This window comes from Vombatus ursinus, unplaced genomic scaffold (genome assembly GCF_900497805.2).
Source record: "Vombatus ursinus unplaced genomic scaffold, bare-nosed wombat genome assembly UNPS02012811.1, whole genome shotgun sequence".
Lineage (NCBI taxonomy): Eukaryota > Metazoa > Chordata > Mammalia > Diprotodontia > Vombatidae > Vombatus > Vombatus ursinus.
In genome coordinates, this window is record NW_020952589.1 from 346,537 (window position 1) to 367,500 (window position 20,964).

The following is a 20,964-nucleotide window of genomic DNA, read 5'->3' on the forward strand; positions in this document are numbered from 1 at the left end:
GGGGGCGGGCGGGGGGCGGGGGGCGGGGCGGGGGGGGGCGGTGGGGGGGGCGGGGGCGGGGGGGGGGCGCGGGGGCGGGGGGGGGGGGGGGGGGGGGGGGGGGGGGGGGGGGGGGGGCTGGGGTCCAGGTGTTGGTGTTTACCTGCTCACCACCTGGGTTTCAGGATGTCCTCCTGCTGTGCTGAGGTGGGACTTTCTGCTAGCTTGCTGGGATGCCTCCTGTTCTGTACTGCTCCCCTTCCCCCAGGGCAAGAGGGGCCTTTCCCGTTAATCCCTCAAGCTGTCTGGGCTACTGGACTGCTGCACCTCATCTTTCTTCTGGTTCAGCTGTTCCAGGATTTTTCCTGGGGCAATATTTTCTGGGCTTTCAGAGTTTAATAAGGGAGGGTAAGAGTGACTTACTTCTTACTCCACCATCTTGGCTCGCGGAAGTCCATAGCACTACATTTTAAAGAGAGACTTTGGCACATCTGGGTTCAACAAGTTATAAGTCCATGTAATTATGTTGTCTTCAGCTTTCCCTTTTGTCCATAATAAGATCATATGAGACTGTCAAATTCTGTGCTGAAATTTAAGTAAACGTCATCCATAGTGGCATCCCCTTTATTTCCCAAGTCTAGTCACTCTATCACAAAAGAAGATGAAGTCAGTGTGCCATGGTTGTTCTTAGTAACCCTCTGATGGTTCCTTGTGATCATGAAGAATCTACTCCCTTTCCCTTTAGAAATGTGGGTAGGTCATTTATCTGTTTTTTTTCTAGTACCTGTCCTGATATCCCTGATCAGCATTTGGAGTTCATGTGATCTCAGCTGGAAGTTCTTAAGACCCAGAGACATGAGTTTGGCCAGAGCAGCATGTTCTCTTGCTGTCTTTGATTTCAATTCCCTCTTAAAAGTTTTTTAATGGCTATCTTTTTTTTTTTTTTTTTAGTATCTGCCTTTTTCAGTATATCCCTTTTCTCTCCTCCTCCCAGAGGGCCTTCCCTTACAATAAAGAATAAAAAAGATGAAAAAAAAATAGTTCAACAAAACTAACTTATCAAAACACTTTGCCATGATGTGTAGCATTGCACACCCCAGCTCTACACCTTTGCAGAGAGGCTGGGTGTGTGAGGAGATGCTTGTTCCTGTCTCTGCGTGGGAGCCAGGCCTAATCAGTATGGTTTTGCAACATTTAATTTTTATTATTGAATTGCCAAGTTGTTATTGAGTTGTTGCTCTTCTTTCCATTTCTACTGCTGTAGTCACTGTATACATTGTTTTCCTGGTTCTGCTTTCTTTGTGTTTCACTTCCTCAGCCATATTTGTTCAACACTTCTCAACTAAGGAGTGCTTCTGTTGACAAAAGGTGGAATCAGAATAGGCATTGAGTAATTTTGCTTTCTTTCTGTTGCTGATTAATATAAATCCTCCCCTTAAAGCAGTGGGCTTGGTGTGTTCTTATTACCCTTAGTATAGATTTAAAATACAATGAAACCAACTGTTAGGCATATACCCCATTAAAGGTGTGTATGTGCATTGACAGCCCCCACCCCTTACCAAAAGTCGTGGTAGCACTTTTTGCGGTAGCAAAAAACTAGAAACAAGAGGCAGCTAGGTGGCGCAGTGGATAGAGCATCACTCCTGGAGTCAGGAGAACCTGAGTTCAAATCCAGCCTCAGATACATAATACGTACTAGCTGTGTGACCCTGGGCAAGTCACTTAACCCCATTACCTAAAAAACAAAACAAAACAAAAAAACTGGAAACAAAGTAGATGCCCATTGATTTGGGGAATGGTTAAACAAATTGTGGATAATACATGAAAAGGAATATTATTAGACCATAAGAAATAATGAGCATGAAGCATGGGAAGAGTTTTATGAATTGATGCAGAGTGAAGTCAGATGAGCCAAGAAGACATGTACACAACGATCACAACAGTGTAAATGGAAAGAATCAGTAACCAAAACTGAATATAATGACTGAGCTTGTCACTATAATTAGAGAAAAAAATGAAGAAATGTGTAAAGAAGGTGGGTAAGGGTCATGGCACATCCTGTCTGCATATACCCTCAAACTCCATATATTTGTTGATTAGTTTTGCAAAACTGGGGGAAGGAGAGGAATGGCTGGGTGAGGGGGGGATCCTTCCTTCCTGATACGTTGTTATGAGAGGCAGCGCTTTGAGGAGGGAAAGAAAATTGCTGGAAATGGAGATGGTATAAAAACAGACTATATCAATTAAAAATGTTATTAAAACTAAACAAAATCCCTAAATTGTCATTATTGGTTTTCCTAAAGACATTTTGGTCCCTTCCCCTCTTTTATGTTCTTTCTGGTAATTTAAAGCTCTTGATGGCTTGGCCCCTTCCTGCCTTTCTGATCTCTTTTAACATTCTTCTCCTCTACGTATTCTCCAGTCCTATGGTTGTGGCCACTTTGCTGTTCTGTACCATTGTGCCCCACCTCCCACCTTTGCACAACTTTTCCCCATGCCTGGGACCATCTCCTTCTGCTCCTGCCTCTTGGCATCCCTGATCTCCTTTAAGACTCCGTAGAGACTGCAGCTCTTCCCCTGGATGGGAGGCCTGTCCTGGTTCTATGAGCTCGCCCCGCTCCAGGGCTACCTTTTTTTCTGTTGTGTGTATTTTGTATTTGTCTTCTCTCTTAGAATGTACTGCTTGAGGGCATGGACTCTTTTGCTTTTGTCTCTGCTTCTCCAGTCCTGTGCGTATGCCTGGCACATTGGAGGTGTTTAATAAATGCTTATTGATTGATCTGTTCCTCAGTCTTATGCTTTTACTTCCATTTTCAGAGATATATCCTTTTAAAATCTGACTTTGTTGGACTTTCCTAAGATGTCTTCTCTGTCTTTGTTGGGATCATTTGCATTTTTATCATTAGAAATTCATTCTTGGGAAGACTCCAAATTTTCTTTTAGATTTTTTCAAAAGCCATGAAATCCTAATTGTTTTTTCTTTGAACTTTTAAAAAATCTGTTTCAATTCTAGAGAACATATTGATTGCTGTCATTTCTGACCTTGGTTGTTGTGAATTCTAACATGTCTTTCTTTGTTTCTTTCGTGATTCCCATTGATTTCATTTAACCAACTTTGTTGGTTAGAATTAAGTTCAGAGCAGCTGTCATATTACCTCCTCTTCCTTTCAAGAGATTAGTTTGTCAGCAAGACACATAAAGAATTTGCCAGAAGCTCAGTTTTTAGCAAAATATGATTTCCAGTGAATATCTAGATTGTTGAAAAGCCCTTTTGACATCTGGAATGTCTCTCTCTCCCATACTCTTTCCATTTTTCCAAATCCATCCCTCTGCTAAGCCTTAAGTCAGATGTAGTGTCTCCATAGCACCTTGTACCTTGTCTAGGTCCATACCACATTCTCATTTCTGTTAAAGCTTTGTTGTGTTCTCTCTCATCACCTCTTTGCAGGCAGGAGTAGTCCCATCACATTTGTTATCCTCAGTGCTTAATGCAGTCTTGCTTAATAAAAGTCAACTTGTTTACAATGGTTAATTATCTTGTCTTCCCACAGAGCCAGTGGCAGCCCCAGCTACAGCAGCTCCGAGACATGGGCATCCATGATGATGAGCTGAGCCTCCGAGCCCTCCAGGCAACTGGGGGGGACATCCAGGCAGCCCTGGAGCTCATCTTTGCTGGAGGGGCTCCTTGACCCCTGTCTGAGGCTATAGTGCACGGGCCATTTGGGATGCTGTAAAGATAAGATGATTGTAAGGGTCCTGGGACCAACATATTTCCCCAATACACTTTATGTGGAAACTGCTTGCATGTTGTGAAGGCTCCCTAGTCAGAGTCAGGGCATGTGACGTGAAGCAGGAGTGATCTGCCTGGTCCGGCTGCCCTTGATAGATAATGGGACGTTGGCATTGATTCTGGAGAGTTTTGGACTCGAGCCCCCACAGCATCATGGGCCGGTTCTGTGGGCCTGAGGAATCCAGCTCAACAGGGTCCATTCTCTGTTTATGGGAAGGGGATCACCCCAGAGGTATTCAGGGCTCAAGTATCTGAGGCCTCTGTCCCCTGAGAGGAGACCTGGCCCTGGGCCCAACGGTGGGGAACAGGGGTTCCCCCTTCTTCACAGAGAATTTTTTTTTAATTCTGTAACTACTTGGAAATCCTATAGTCAGGAATCCCTTGTTCACCCTAGGAAGTTAGCGCAGGATCACAATTTTGAGGGGTTCTAGTTCAATTCATGAGTTGCCTGTGGGACTTCAAGGAGCGAAGATTGGAGTAGGACATCCCCAGGTCTCCTTTTCCCACAAAGGGTTCAGAATTTGTAAGCTGTTCACACCCCCTAGTACGTCCCTCCCTCCTGTGCCCTAGTCCACTCTGGGGCCTTTCTGTGTCCCACCCTGAGCCACAAGCCTGAGGGCATGAGGCTTAGAGGCAGGGGACAGAATTACAGAACCTGGATTTGAACCCGGGCTCACAAACGCAACCAGCTGAGTGACCATGGGCAAGTGACGTCACCCCCTGAACATCACGTCATCTGTAAAACAGCCAGTAATCCCTCCAGTGTCTGCCCTAAAAGTGTTCTCCACCTAAGGAGCTATTATGATTCATAATAAGGGTAGCTGGCTCTTTGTGAGGGGTGGCCCAGCAATCAGAAAGTCCCTGGGATAGCAAATGCCTGCTGGCTTAGGCACAGTGTCCTTTGAAGAGCCTTTTTCTGAAGGTACATCCAGTCTAGACAGGAAGGCAAGGCACAATTACAGAAGGTATTACATAAATGGTAATGAAGTAGAAAGGTCCCCTTCAGGAGCACAGAGTCAAGTCCAGCGTCTCCCTGTACAGGTACCTAGCTCTTCTACAGCATCCCCAACGAGCGGCCATTCATTTAGCCTTTTCTTGAAGATTTCCTAAGGTGGGCCTTCCTACTTTGGGCCAGCTTAATATGAGATTTCCACCAAAATCTGCCTCGTTGCGACCTCCCATTTGTTCTTAGTTCTGCTCTCTGGACCAAGCAAAACAGGTTCTTCATGACAGCCCTTCACATGTGAAAATAGCTTGTGCCCCCTCCACGGCATTTTCTAAACTAAAAGTCCTGCATTCCTTCAATAGATCCTTCCTCAGCCTGCTGCTCTCCTCTGCATGTGCTTTGGGCTGTGCTCCATTGGCCCGCCAGCTTTTCCTGATTCTTGGTTTCCTGCGTGGTTTGTAAAGGGGGGGCGGGGCAAGAAAATTCCTTTTGTCTGTCCTATGTGGTTTACTTGGGCATGGTATGTTAATTAAAGGAAATCTATAACTCGTTTCTGTTGTGTAGCTGATAAAATGACGGTGCAGATTTCCCCCGCTGCCTCCCCGCTTTAGTTAAGTTTCTCATAAGGGTATATGAGCTGGCAGAGAACAGGGCTCTCAGGGCCAATAAGTAGTCCGGGCAGGGCAGTCATACTGGAAAAGCAATAGTCTTTGTGGTGGAAATAAAAAAGCAGAGAGGTCTGTATTTGTCCAATTCCTCTTCTCTCTCCCTTCCCCCTGCCAATTGCTTGCGTGTTGTGGGGGAAGTGCTGGCTTGGCACCAGGTTATACTCTAGGGCTTCTCGAAGGCTTCCATTCCATGTCTCCCACTCCAGAGGCTGCTTTAGGAGAAGATACTTGGCAGGAATTGGGCTTTTGTAACCTCTTACTTTGACAAACTACTATGCGTGGAGCCTGGTTTTTAGAGCTGGCCAAAACTGGTTAAGCATTTTGCAAAGTACTGGATAGAGACTGATTGTAGCTTTTGTCCACGTGGCATTTTATAATTATAAAAAGCTTTACCTGTGTTCTCTCCTTTAATCTTCAGTAATTCTGTGAGGTTGTTAATGCAAGTATTGCCCCCATTTTGCAGATGGGAAAACTGAGGCTCATAGAGGTGAAGGTACTTGCCCAAGATAACACATAACTAGTGGTTGTCAGAACTGAGACCACAGTCCAGATACCACATTACACTCAAGTACTAGTTTCTACTTCCCAGAAAGCTGGGTTTTAAATTGTAATAGTAACAGTGTCCTTGGTGGTCCTTTACACACTGGTTTCCAGGTAAGTGATCATCCAACCTTCATTTGAAGACCTTTGGCAGGGTGGGTGGGTGGAGGGTCTGTTCTGTTTTTTGACAGCTTTTCTGATCTCAGAAGAGCTTCCATGGCCCCTTAAATCTCTAGGGTCTTGGGGGCAGCTAGGTGGTACAGTGGATAGACCACCGGCCCTGGATTCAGGAGGACCTGAGTTCAGACGTGGCCTCAGACACTTAATACTTACTAGCTGTGTAACCCTGGGCAAATCACTTAACCCCATTGCCTAGCCAAAAAAGAAAAGATCTCTAGGTTCTTAGCCAGTCCTCCAGTGGGGAGGTCCTTCCCCACTCTAGTTTCATTCCTTTGTCAGTCAATCAGCAAGCATTAAGTTCTTTCTTTGTGCAGGCACTGTGCTAAGAGGTGAGTACAAAGAAAAACTTCCCTTTCCCTCCAATTGCTTACATTCTAATTAGGGAGATAATTTATATACAAAGGTCCATATAAAATATTGATGGAGATAGCACAGGCACAAGGTGGCCTTAGGGAGGATGGCATCAGCAGCTGGGGGAACCAGCCAAGACCTGCAGGAGGTGGAGGTGTGGAAGAAGAACATTCCAGACATGGCAGATAGCAGTCAGTGCAAAGGCACAGAGATGGGAATGGGGGTTGTGTGTGAGTCACCCCAAAATGGCCGGATTGTAGAGGGCAGGGAGGGGAATGATGTTCAAGAAGCCTGTTTATGGTCAGACCTACACTTTGGGTAGTGGTGGGGAGGATAGATTGGAGTAGGGGCAAAGAGAGTCAAGTAGACCAATTAAAAGGCCCTTGTAGTGGTCCGGGGGAGAGGTGATGAGGTCCTGAACTAAGATGGTGGCTGAGTGTTCATGGGAATGAGATGTCAATGAGATTTGACAGCAGATAAGACAACTTTCATATGAAATGAGAAATTTAGAGTGATAGCAAACTTGTGAACTGAGGTGCCTTGGAGCATGGTGGTACCCTTAATAGGGAAATTTGGAGAACAGGTGATTTTAGGAGGACACGAGTTCTATTGTTTTGGACTTGGTGAGTGTGAAAACATCTACAAGACTTCTAGGTGGCAGTGTCCAGAAGGGAGTTGGTGATGTGGCCTTGGGGCTCAGGAGAGGACTAAAGTTGGATATTATTGGGGAGGGAGGAATGACCTAAAATGTCACCCAGAAATGATCCAGATACCCTCTGACTAGGGCAAAGGAAAGCAACACTCACTCTCAACCTTGATTCCCCTCTGAGCACACTGGTTAATGTTTCTTGTTTCCCCAACCATACTAGGAGCTCCCCGAAGCCAAGGGGACCATGTTCCTCTTGTTTCTGCTCTGGGACCTAGCACAAGTCTGGGCATCTGCTCCAGTGTCTTGTAATCAGAAACCAAATGGTACTTGAGAATTTGGACTGATTTCTTGATTATCTGTAACTTTGTAGTGTGAGTACTTCTGCAGAGGGGCTAGGTATCTAGTCCATGTTCTTTGGGCCGGAAATCAGGTCCTTTGTGCACATCTCTCCCCATTCTAACGTACAGCTGTGTCTCAGGACATTAGGATAGAGCATTAGAAACTAAACTCACTGTGATCAGTACACCCACTGCCATCCTGGGCAGAGGAGAGGCAGTATAGCTGAAGGGCTTGATTTAAGGGGTCAAACGACTGCTTCCCCTCTGTGCCTCACTGGGAACCTAAAATATGGGGAAGCAATTCCATGGTTGGTGCTTATTGAAATACGGCAATAAATTTGTCACCAAGACACACTGTTGATTGTAACCTGACAGATTAAAGCCATATCTTAGAGGGAGGAAACCAAGAAAAATGGAGTGGAGGCTCCCTAAACATGAGATCTCTAAATAATTGCTACACTCCATACCAGTCTCTACATTTGACCAGTATCCCCAGTATGAGTGGAACAACGCTGGCAATAGAATAGTACCCTCTTCCCTGACTAGGTATTTTACATTCAGCCTTGAGGAATCTGTTACTTCCCCTGGTGATCAAGAAGTTTGTAGTCCACCTACAACCTAAGTTTCTACTCCTAGGGCAAGGAGTACCAAGCTTTTAGAAATAAATTCAGTTGGGGATGGGGAAAGGGGAGAAGAAGGGATTCAAACACTAACAGTCTATCATCCCAACCTAGGAATGACTGCTATATAGTGGAGGGGTGGAAGGCAGGCTGAGGAGGAGCTCGAATTATGGAGTGGAACAGAGGAGGAGAAGCGAGTAACTTTCTATCTTAGTTACTTTTGCTAACTAGGTACTAGGTTCAGTTTTCTGTTGTTAGAATGTGCCCTCATTTTTAGAGCCCTTGGACTGTCGCCTCACCTTAGTAACAACTGTTTAGGATTATGTCAACGAGAGGGAAAAACAAGAATGTTTTCTCTAGTGAGATTTCAAATTCACACACACACACACACACTAGAAAACCTGAAAGGAGTAGAATTGACTCAATAGGTTCAAGGTGGGGCCTCCCACAAGCTGTTATGTGTATAAATGTAGTTCTGTGTTCGGGCAGCAGGGATGAGAAGTCACCAACCACAGGCAGACTATGAAGAGTTGAGCACTTACCTTGAGAGTTTGTGAACAAGGACAATAGTCATTAAGGAAGAGTTCATACAAAAGGTGAGTTGTAGGAGCAAGCTAATCCCGGCTAGGCTAGGAGCCATGAGTTGTAAATACAAAAGCTGTAGGAGCTGCGGAAAATCCATTAATAGCCCATTGCACATATTTCGAGCATGTAGGAATTAACCTTACGTTTTTGTCCCGCTAGCACTTTTACATTGATCTCATTTGATCCTATGGGATAAATGGCTATTGAATCATTCCTGACCAATTTTACATGTGAGGAAATGGGATTATAGATTTTAGGACTGGAAAGACCCTTATAGACGCCATTCGCCACACACACTTTCACAGTTGAGAGAGGCCAGTATTTGAACTGAGCTTCTTTGATTCCAGAGCAAGTGCTTTTTCCATCCTACCCGGTTTCCCATAGCGATGAAATGACTTGTCCTAGGTTGGTGGCTGAACTAGGGCTAGAACCCAGGTCTCAGCTTCCACTTCAGCTCTCTTCTGAGGGGATGCCATTCCTCATTCTGTTCTCCTTTATCCCAGCACAGACATGTTCCAACCCAGTCACCTGGAATAGCAGGAACATGGCTATTACGGGGGATGAAGTCCAGAGAAAAAGTATACTGTGATAACCAGCATAAGCTGTTGTCTGTCCTTCATTCTCAAAGAGGACCATGACATTAGGAAGGTGATATCATGACTTACAAGTGAATTGGATTTAAGTGAGGAAGGGCTGTGCAAAGTCACCAGCCTCACTCCTCCAAAGCCACCTGGGTCCAGTGGCAAGAAATAGATCAGGTTGACTGGAGATGGCCCCCACCAGCATAAGCACTCTGGCTTTGGAGTCAGAGAACCTGGGTTCAAATACCCTCTCTGGCACCTAACTCCCGTATGACCTTGGGCAGGTCACTTCACCTATCAGGCCTCAGTTTCCTCATCTGTAAAATCAAAGGGCTAGACTAGATGGTTTCAGAGGCCCCTTCAAACTGTAGATTTATTTATTTATTTATTTTTTGGAAAGAGCAAGCTTTATTGTATACTTAGTTCCAACAACTCCAAGAACACTTTCCCCACAATTCCCAGGATAACAGTGTTGTCCTAGGTTGCCTACTACTGTGATTATAGACCCCAGTACTGCCCACCAGAACTATAAGTATGAACATATGTATTGCATACACATTGTAGACAGGGCTAAGATGGAAATAACAGATGTTGAATGTTCCAAGCTAGAAATGTCTTCTTTCCAGACCGGGGCTCCTGAAGGGTACGGTTTAAGGGCCTCACTTGAATCCATGTGGCATCCTAGCAGTTCCTATTCTCTAGGAAGGGCTATTGGGGAGCCTACTTCCACCAGCATTCCCATCTTGCTTCTGTTGCCCCATCCCTAGAGGAAATGCAGTCAGGGGGAGTTTACCATGACTTTGTCAGTCATTGAGAGAACTAAGCTAAAAATACACATTCTTCTCCCTCCAAGAACACACTGAAAAGACTAAAGCAATGCTCCAAATGTTGGCCTAAGCCTATGAAAGCTATCCTAAAATAATACTTCATGCCTTTGCTAGTGACATTTGGAAGACTATCTGAAAGCCATGATCAAAAAAGAGCCTAGACGTTATCTTTCACGAAATTATCCAGGAAAACTGCCCTGATATTTTAGAACCAGAAGGCAAAACAGAAATTGAAAGAATCCACCGATCACCGCCTGAAAGAGATCCCTAAAGGAAAACTCCTAGGAATATTGTAGCCAAATTCCAGAGTTCCCAGGTCAAGGAGAAAATATTACAAGCAGCCAGAAAGAAACAATTCAACTATTGTGGAAACTCAATCAGGATAACACAAGATTTAGCTGCTTCTACATTAAGGGACTGCAGGGCATGGGATATAATATTCCAGAGGGCAAAGGAGATAGGATTACAACCAAGAATCACCTACCCAGCAAAACTGATTATAATCCTGCAGGGGAAAAAATGGTCATTCAGTGAAATAGGGGACTTTCAAGAATTTTTGATGAAAAGATCAGAGCTGAATAGAAAATTTGATTTTCAAATACAAGACTCAAGTGGAACATGAAGAGAGCAACATCAGGAAAGTAATGGACGTTTGGTGTTGGAGTCCAAGAGCGGTGACCTTGAGGGTCCAACATGGAAACCGCAGAATATTTCTAGCCAAGACTTTGACAGTCTGAGACCAGGAGAGCAGCTCTATTCTAAATAGTTGCTAGGGACAGAATCTCTGACTCTCTCTGGGCTTCCTAACTCTGTGAACCACTCAGAAGTGTTAAGTAGTGAAAGCCCAGAACCTTCTTGAGCAGCAGATGCTCTAAAAGGACAGGCATCCTCCCAGACAGCTGTGTGCTCTTCAGGGAAGTTCTCTTCTGATAATTTACTCGTGGACAAACATGAAGAACATCTGAAAACTCGACAGGCGGCAGGTATAGATTTGGTTCATCATGAGGACTGGGAAATGGTACCTGAGCACTCAGTGTGGAGAGACGCTGGTAAGGGCAAGATCTCTGAGCCTTCTCATGCTGGTGCATCTATGCTTGAACTCCAGACGTTGAGCCCAAACCAGGATGAGACTCCCTCAAGGATGCCAAAGGTCCGGAGATTCATTTGAAAACAAGGAGAGTGGCAGCAGTGTTCCCGTTATCTCAGCAAGTCAATGTGCAGTTCCAGGTTCACTATGTCACCATGTCTGACACCACCATAGTGGCAGTAACTGGAGACCATGAGATCCTCGGCAGCTGGCACGGTTATATCCCGCTCCAGTATGGCAAGGATTGGTTCTGGTCCAGATCTGTTCCCTTACCAATGGATACAGCACTAAAGTGGAAATTTGTGATCGTGGAGAATGGGAGCATTGTCTGTTGGGAAGAGTGTGGTAATCGACTCCTAGAGACTGGGCATGAAGATACAATTGTTCATAAATGGTGGGGCTGTCACTGACTGGTTTGGGGAAGCATCAGAATAACTTTTGGGACTATTGTGGGTTTTTTTTATTATTACTATAGATTTATTCCACAAGAACTCCAGGGTTATCCTCAGTAGCTCTTTTAGTCCCTGGAGTTTATTAAGAGTTATTGACTGCATTTAAATGAAGATGCTGCTTCTGAGTGTGCCTCCTCCTTTCCCTTCCTCCACTCCATAGAGCTTTTAGGTTTCCCATCCATTAATGTCCTTGTGCCGGTCCGTTTCTACTTCATTGCTCAGTTGCCTTGGCACAAGGAACTAGCTAAAGTGTTCTGTCGAGTGGTCACAGTGGTTCAAACTTGTGGAGAACCAGCACTTCCTTTAAAGATCACCTGACTCCCTGCTAGTTTAGCGAATAATGATGACGTCCTTCGGACTCTGTTTCAGAGTCAAGGAATAATTTTGTTGCCTTTGTTTGTACCTCTGGTGCCTGGTACAAATGCCTGTTGAGTGATTGACTGATTGATTAATGCAGTGACTGACTGAGTAATGAAGTGAAAGAGTCTGGTCTTCCAAACTGTAGATTTATGATCCTATGATTTTAACTGGTAATATTAAGTTGGTAATAACTAGGACTGTTGCTTCCACACCATCCCACATTGATGACCACTAACTACTTAGCCAAAGAACCTCCAGGAGCTTTAGATAGTCTCCCCCTGGGGGATGGAGAGGCTGGCAGATTACAAGTAACAATGAAAGTTCAGGCTGGAGAAATGCTTCTCTCATCTCCAGGTGCACCAGGGAGGCTTCTTGCATTCCTTAAAAGGGCTTGAAAGGTCCTTGCTTCGGCAGCACATATACTAAAATTGGAACGATACAAAGATTAGCATGGAACCTGCTCGAGGATGACACGCAAATTTGAGAAGCGTTCCATATTTTTAGGGGCAGCTAGGTGGCGCAGTGGATAGAGTACCTCCCCGAAGTCAGGACGAGCTGAGTTCAGATTCGGCCTCAGACCAAACATTTGACGCTTACTAGCTGTGTGACGCCGGGCAAGTCACTTAAACCAAACAAACAAACAAACAAAAAAAACCCAGAAGGGCTTGAAAGGAGAAGAACATTTAGAAAGGATGTGAAGAAGCTAGAGGGACATTCTAACTTGCAGCAGGAAGTTAGGGAATAGAAGAATGAGACATAAAATGAGGAAAGAAGTACCTCTCACTATTTGGAGCTACTAGGTATGAGGCTTTTCCCCTAGAGTTTGAGCTGAATCCTCTCAAGAGGAAGTTGTTTCTCACACTTCTTGGTCCCCTGTTGTCAGAAGAATAAGACAACTTCCTTGTTTAGGGGATACAGAGATAAATTTGGTAATCCGACAACCAATAGGGGAGTCTTGTCATCTTGGGGTGAGTATCCATGCTGGGTCAAAGCCTCTGAGGACTTATCCAATTGAGCTTTATTGATTCAGGTCAAATGGTTGTGTGAGAATAAGTAATAGCGTGCGAAGAAACCTAGAAAACACAGGAGCAATGTGTCCTTGATAGAGTATGCCTGGCGAAGGAAAGGAAAGGAACTAGAATCTAAGGGTGTGTGTGTGTGTAGTGACCTCATCATTTGTGGAATGGTAGGAAAAACATGGAATATTGTTACACTGTAAGGAATGAGACCATTTCAGAGAATCCTGGGAAGTATGAACTGATGCAGAGGGAAGTGAATAGAACCAGGAAACAAGTTATACAAATGTCAGAAGCATCGTAAAGCAAAACATTTTGAAAGCCTTAAGAACTCTAATCAGTGCAATGATTTATGAAGAAACATGTTTGCTAACTCCTTGCAGGTGATGGATTCAAGGTACAGAGACATAACTTTTTTTTTTTTTTGAAACATGGCCACTGTGTGGATTTATTTTACAATGATGATGTAAAAAATTTTAAAGAAAGGAGGGCCAGCAAAATATATTTTTAAATGGCATAGGAACAGAAAAAAACATAAGCAGGACAGTTTTGAAAGAAATGTATGTAATCTATTGTGTGTGTTTTAAAAAGCAGCATGAAATAGAGACTCATTTTCATACACAATCCTGAATTCTACTCATTTGGGGTGGACTAAGTTCAGAATAAAAACAAAAAAAAAAAAAACCAACTTCCTTTTCATTTTTTCTCCAAGCCTAAATAGTTATGGGCATACCTTGGAGATATTGCAGATTTGGTTTCAGACCACCACAATGAACATGAAATAAAGCAAGTCACATGAATTTTTTGGTTTCCCAGTGCATTGTTGTTTATCCTTCATTTTTGAAAAGGACCAATGAAGTCAAGTGTGATGTCTTGACTTGCTCATGAATTGAATTTAAGTGAAGCAGAGTTTTAAAGAAGTCATCAGCCTCACTCTCTCTTCCTGAGTCATTGAAGTCCAGGGGCAGGACAAAAGTCAAGATGACTGGACAGCTGGGTGTCGCAGTGATAGAGCACTGGCCCTGGATTCAGGAGGACCTGAGTTCAAATCTGGCCTCAGATACCTAACACTTACTAGCTGTGTGACCCTGGGCAAGTCATTTCACCCCATTGCCTAGCCAAAAAAAAAAGTCAAGATGACTGGCAATGGCCCAAGATGCAGTGGATGACGTTGGCATCTTTGATGAATGACCAAATTCTAAGCGCTGCATATCACAGCTTCATGGCTGTTGGAACAAATTGTTCTCATCTGCCATATGATTGAGGAAATCTTCACGTGTTTGGTGTAGAAACCCCCCTATTAAATACCTAATATGTAAACTAACTAACTAACTAACTAAATAAATAAAAATAAAAGGGGCAGCTAGGTGGTACAGTGGATAGAGCACCAGCCCTGGATTCAGGAAGACCTGAGTTCAAATGTGACCTCAGACATGTAAAAACACTTATTAGCTGTGTGACCCTGGGCAAGTCACTTAACCCCATTGTCTAGCCAAAAAATAAATAAGTGCCTAATATGTGCCAGACAGTGTGGTAAGCATTTTACAAATATTACATCATCTGATCCTCACCTGGGAGGTAGGTGCGATAATTATCCCCACCTTATAGATGAGGAAATTGAGATAAACAGAAGTTAAGTGACTTGCCCAGGGTCATACAGCTAGTGTCTGACTCTGTATTTGAATTCAATTTTTCCTGACTCCAGGCTCAGCACTCTATCCACTGCACCAATCAGCAAGAGCCAGAAAGGACCTCGGTAGAGCATCTAGTCTAATCCCTTCCTTTTACAGATTAGGAAATAGCATATAAAAATTATATTTATACTACACTGTAGTCTATTCAGTGTGCAATAGCATTATGTTTAAAAAACCATACATACCTAATTAAAAAATACTTTATTGCTAAAAAATGCCAACTGTCATCTGAGCCTTCCTTGAGTTATAATCTTTTTTGCTGGTAGAGGGTCTTGCCTTGATGCTGATGGTTGCTGACTGATGAGGGTGGTGGTTGCTGAAGGTTGGGGTGGCTGTGTGTGGCAATTTCTTGAAATAAGACAATGAAATTTGCCACATTGATTGACTTCCTTTCATGAAAGATTTCTCTGTAGCATGCTATGCTGTTTGGTAGCATTTTAGCTCCAGTAGAACTTCTTTCAAAATTGGAGTCAATCCTCTCAAACCCTGCTGCTGCTTTATCAACTTGTTAGTGTAATATTCTTCAATATTGTTGTGTCTCAGGGAATAAGGATACCCAAGGAAAAGGGAGGGAGATGGAGAATGGCTGGTCGGTGGAGCAGTCGGAACATATATAACCTTTATTGATTAAGTTCTCTGTCTTATGTGGACAGGTTTGTGGTGCCTCAAAACAATTACAAGAGTAACATCAAAGATCAGTGATCACAGGTCACTGTAACATATAATAATAATGAAAAAGTTTGACATATTTCAAGAATTACCATAATGTGGCACAGGGATATGATGTGAGCACATGCTGTTGGAAAAATGACACCAGTAGACTTGCTTGATACAGCATTGCCACAAACTTTCAGTTTGTAAAAAAATGCAATAAAGCGAAGTGCAATGAAATGAGATCTGCCTGTATTCAACTCCTTTTATAGATAAAGATAGAGGCCAAAAGAATGAATGACTTGTTTAAGGCCTTACAGCAGATACTGACAAGCTTGGGATTAGATTCTTCCTGCTTATACCATAATGCTTGTTAAGATTCCCTAAGCCTCTTATCCTACAAAAACATAGATATATCTATATATGAAGGTATATGTATATGTGTGTATATATTTATATGTGTATGTATATATTTATGCAGGTATATATATATATGTATTTGTATCTATCCAATCTAATGGGGGGGAAGGACAGGAATAAATGCTTTGGTTAGACTCCTCTCTTTTACCCTTAAAGTGCAGGGCCCAAACTATTCTGGGTCAGTTAAATCATTTTTATTATTCTTCATACATACATCATAAGGCTGACTTAGGAGAAAGAGGTTTAGGTCCCAAGGTGAGGGTTTAGTCTCCCAGGAAGAGGCTAAATCCTAGAATGAGCTTCAAATCTAAGATATGATGATGTAACATTCTCTGGGGATTTGCTCAGCTCACAGTTGAGGCTGTAGCTAGCCATCTCTCTCCTTACCGCTTATTGCCTTAACTTTACTGTCACTTTTTAGTCTAGTCTCCCGCTCCCCCTCAAATAAATAGCAGCAGAAATGAAGAACTCTGTTCCTTTTTATTATGAGAACTCAGCTTGGAGGGAAGCTTTCCCAGGGCTGTCAGCCCTGAGGTCACCACAGCTAGTCCTGCTAAGTCCAGCAGCAGGAGGAGAATTCCCCAACTTCCACCTTATGCCAATTGGAGGAAAAGGAAAGGAGGAGGGGGAAAGGAATAGGTAGCATAAGAGTGGGGACAATACATCACTCCAACCCTCACAGTTGGACGTTCTCTCACTCCGAAAGGTCTTCTCTGAACATCTGATAGAAATAGCAGCCTTTAGAACCCCAACTCCCGGAGATCCAGAGTGACATCCACCTCAGTTCCCTTCACCCTAGGAAGATCTGTATGGGAAAAACCCCATGAATGATAGGGCAAGTGAGACCAGAATTCAAAAGGTAGCTGGATGAAACCTTCCTCTGTTGGGCCTGCTAAGTTCTGTCCATAAGAGGCTCCCATGTCCCCACTTCACAACTACATATTTCCTTAGGACCCTCCACAGGTACCCACCTATGGCTCTTAGGGACAGAAGCAACAGTGTTATTTAGAGGATGTCCAGGCTCTTCACCTTCACCTTCACCTTCCCTTTCCTTCCCACGCCATCAGGTGAGGTGGTTAGGTGATTCAGGCTTTAGAGCTCTAGGCCCGGAGTCAGGAAGACTAGAGTTCCAATCTGGCTTTAGACACTTATCAGTTGTGTGATCCTGGGCAAGTAACTTAATCTCAGCCTTAGTTTCTTCAACTGTAAAATGGGGATAATAATAGTCCCTACCTTCCAGGGTTGCTGTGAGGATCAAATGGGATAATATTTGTAAAACACTTCGCACAGCACCTGGCACATAGTGGGTGCTTAATAAATGCTTATCCTCTTCCCCCCCCTCCAGATTCTGGAAGAGCATTGGGGGCCTGGGAAGAGGTGGTGACCTTCAAATGGCAGGTAATATAGATATGGGAGATGAGAATGGAAGATGGGACAGCTTAGTTGGCACAGATTCCACAGCCTGGGGGAGGGAATACTCATCTTATTCCTAGAAGCCTGGTGTACACCTGAAGGAGTCCATTACAAAATGCATCATGGCCTGTTGAGGCTAGGGTGGGGGTGGACAGGTGGAAAGGGGAAGAAAGGCTGAGGGAGAGTCTCCCAGGTCTTCTATCTACCAGGCACCTCATCATGAGAGGCACCTATGTCAGACATCCATAGGCCACTGCCCAACCCTGATCTCATCTCTCTACCGCCTTACCCTTTGAAGTCAATGACAACATGGTAGATGGAAGATTTGGACTGGGGTTGGTCTGACCATGTATCTGTCTACAAAGGATCTCAGAGGCATATTGTAGCCAGTGCAGTTTCCTCCTTAATATGGAGCACATCTGAGTTGGAAGGACATCTGTGTTCTGTTTCCCTTCCCTGCTCCCTATGACCCCCACCTGACATAAATGACAGGCCCAACATTGTACCTGTGAGGACAACCTGAGCCACTGATCCTGGGACAAGGTGGAATGGAAGGGGACCCAGGTAGGCTGGATAGCTCTGCTACTTACATCTTCTATCCTAGAGGAGGAGGAAGGAAACTTGAAGGAGAGATCTAGGGAATCACAGAGTCTAGGATTAAGGGGGAAAGGGAGAGAATATTAAAGCCTCACTTTGACCCAGCAATAGCACTTCTAGGGTGTATCCCAAAGAGATCGTACAAATGGGAAAAGGACCCACATGTACAAAAATATTTATAGCAGCTCTTTCTGTGGTGGCAAAAAAGTGGAAATTGAGGGGATGTCCATCAATTGGGGAATGGCTGTGGTATATGAATGTAACAATACTATTATGCTGTAAGAAATGATGAGCAGATGGATTTCAGAAAAACCTGGAAAGACTTGTATGGACTGATGCTGAGTGAAGTGAGCAGAACCAGGAGAACACTGTACACAGTAGCAGCTACATTGTGTGATGACTGACTTTGAAAGACTTGGCTCTTCACAGCAGTGCAAGAATCTAAGAAAACTCCAAAAGTCTCATGATGAAAAATGCTGTCTACACTCAGAGAAAGAAATATGGAGTCTGAAATCAGATGGAAGCATACTATTTGGTCTCCTTTTCCTTTGTTGTTTTGTTTTATTGCTTCATTCTTGTGGTTCCTCCCATTAGTTCTAATTATTCTTTACATCATGACTAATGGGAAAATATGCTTAATATGAAGGTATAAGTAGAGCCTATATCAGATTGCATGCTGCTGTTTTGAGGGTGGAGAGAGGAGTAGAAGGGGGAGAAAATTTAAAACTCAACCTATGGAAGCGAATGTTGAAAACTAAGAATAAATGAATTAATTATTAAAAAAAAAAACCATACCCGACCTTGTAGAGGGAGAGAATACTGTAGAGTCTGAAGGGAAGGGTAGATATTGAACCTGGGGATGGGATGAGGGCAAATCTGGTTGAAAGGAGTACTAGTTCTATGAAAACTTGGCCCTGACTCTATAGATTTTGTGATACTTCCTCTACCTGAGATAGGTAATGGGAACTGAGACTGAGCTGCTTCCAAGGATCAACTTCCTTGCCTTGGAGTACAGTGAAACATGGCACTGTAGAAGAGAGTGCCTGAAGTTTAAAAAAAAAAAAGGACAAGCAAATCTCAGATCTCTGTAATCAGAGCAGGAAGTATTCTTTCCATGTTTATGGTTGGACTCATGCCCAAGGACTTTCAGATGAACCAATGAATCCTGAGTCTTGCCAAAGCACTCCCAGCCCTTTTTGCAACTCCAGAGGCCAAGGGTTGATAGCCCCCCTGCACTCTGCCCAGGGTAAGCCACCTCTGGAATATTGTGTGCAGGTCTGAGCACCACATTTTAGGATGGATCTTGAAAAACTGGAGCATGTTTGGAAGAGGCCAATCAGGACAGCAAAGGGCCTTGAGTACCACCAAGAGGATCTGTTGAACTGGGGATGTTAAGCCTAGAAAAAAGAAGACATGGAAAATAAGAGAATGAAAGCCCTTCAAATGCTTGAGGGCAGATATATAGAGAAGGACTGGAATCCTGGGTGGAAGCTGGGGTGGTCAATTTAGACATGATATCAGGAAAGATTGCCTAAGGATTAGAGATGTTCAGTGAGTGATGAAAGCCTCTGTTAGGTGCTTATTCTGTACAAAGCACCATGTCCCTAGGGTACAGTGGAAAAGCAGATGGTGATGACTCTTCTTTAGTGTTATTTCCATTGGTAAAGTCACATCTATTTCTGATGAATGATTAGACAGTGGACCTTGTTGGAGAGAGTTTTCTTTTCCAAATCTTCAATAGTGTGGTGCCCCTCCAGAAAAAATAATCTGGTCCAATTTCCAAAGCAATTGCTTCCCAGGATGATAGATATCAGGGCTGGGCTGGGAAGGAGGACCCTAGGAGACATTGACCTTCCTGGAGTTCACCTGCTGATTAGTGGTTCCTTGGTTAGTGTCTGGTGCTAATGAAGGGAAGGAAAATGAACCCCTTCTCCACAGGAGTTCACCTCTCAATGATGATTCTGGGACCAGGCTGGAAGCAGGACCGGTCGTCTGGGGAACACCACTTTTCCCAGCCTGGGTTCAGAGCCCTGGACAGTCTCTAGCAAGGTCTGAGGGGAGACAGTGGTGGTTAAATTGGTTAAATAGAGGTAGTTGTAGGACTTGCTCATAACATGCTACCTCCTTGTCTCTGCCTCGGGGTCTGTTGCTACTTCATTTAGACTGGCTTGCTTGCCCTTTTCCAAACAGGTATGTAGGCTGATTAGGGAGGTAGGTAGTGGGTGCCCTTTCACTGTGGAATCTTCAAGCAAAGGCTGATGTCAGGTGGTATAATGGCGATTCCTTTTGGGTATCCAGTTCTAAAGTTCTATGATACTTAGGAGGCCAGCTTAACCCTGGCCTTCCACCATGACCCCTGGGGAGCTTGAAGCACATGGTCTGGGAAGGAAACCTATCTTTTCTACTCCCACGAGAAAAAGTGAGGTCAAATTCAACTTGACATTTATTAAGCACCTACAGTGTGCAAGGCACTGTGCTAAGCACTGGGGTTACAAAAAAAGGCAAAAGAAAGTCCTGCCCTCAAGGAACTTATGTTCTAATGTGGGAGACAACATGCAAACAGATATGTACAAACAATTTATATATAGGATAAATAGGAAATAATTAATGAGAGAAGGCATTGGGATTAAAAGGGTTTGGGGAAGGCTTCCTGTACAAGGTGGGATTTTAGTTGGGACTTAAAGGGAGCCAGAGAAGTCAGTAGTAGGAGAGCGTTCCAGTTATGGGGGCAGCAAGAGAAAATACCTGTGCTGAGAGATGGAGTGTCTTGTTTGTGGAACAGCCACAAGGCCGGTGTCACTGGATTGAAAGGTAATAGTGGGGAGTGAAATGTAAGGAAACTGGAAAGGTTGTTGTTATTCATTCTTCGTTTTTGAAGAGAACCAGTGATGGCATTGGTGGCATCTTGATTTGTGAGTGAATTGGATTAAAAGGCAGAGTTATGAAAAATCATCAGCCTCTCTTCCCAAGTCATTCAAGTCCTGTGGCAGGACAAAAGTCGAAATGACTTTCAATGACCCAGGATGCAATAGATGACTTTGGTGTCTTGGATACCTGACCAAGCTAGGTAGGAGGGCCCTAGGTTATGAAGGGCTTGGAATGTCACATGGAGGATTTTATATTCACTCCTGGAGGTGATAAGAAGCCACTAGAGTTTATTGAGTGGGGGTGGGGATGTGTGTGAAAAAACCAGAACTGCATTTTAGGAAAATCACTCTGG

General features: G+C 43.9%; 1 protein-coding gene, 1 non-coding gene and 1 pseudogene across 5 annotated transcripts in view; all 3 read left to right on the plus strand.

The window, feature by feature from the left end:
• The window catches only part of UBL7 (ubiquitin like 7), a 24,683-nt gene extending 19,416 nt beyond the window's left edge, over positions 1–5,267 (plus strand). For all 4 annotated transcript variants that reach the window (XM_027858266.1, XM_027858263.1, XM_027858264.1 and 1 more), the window contains exon 11: positions 3,531–5,267. In XM_027858266.1, coding sequence (XP_027714067.1) covers positions 3,531–3,668 — 138 coding nt within the window. In that variant the 3' untranslated portion in view covers positions 3,669–5,267. The remainder of the gene's footprint in view (positions 1–3,530) is intronic.
• Positions 5,268–6,560: 1,293 nt separating this feature from the next.
• On the plus strand, positions 6,561–11,554 carry LOC114040235 (annotated as a pseudogene).
• A 797-nt stretch (positions 11,555–12,351) lies between these two features.
• Positions 12,352–12,455, plus strand: LOC114040242. Its single transcript, XR_003568752.1, has one exon. It is a non-coding gene; the product is annotated as a U6 spliceosomal RNA (small nuclear RNA).
• The last annotated feature ends 8,509 nt before the right edge of the window (positions 12,456–20,964 follow it).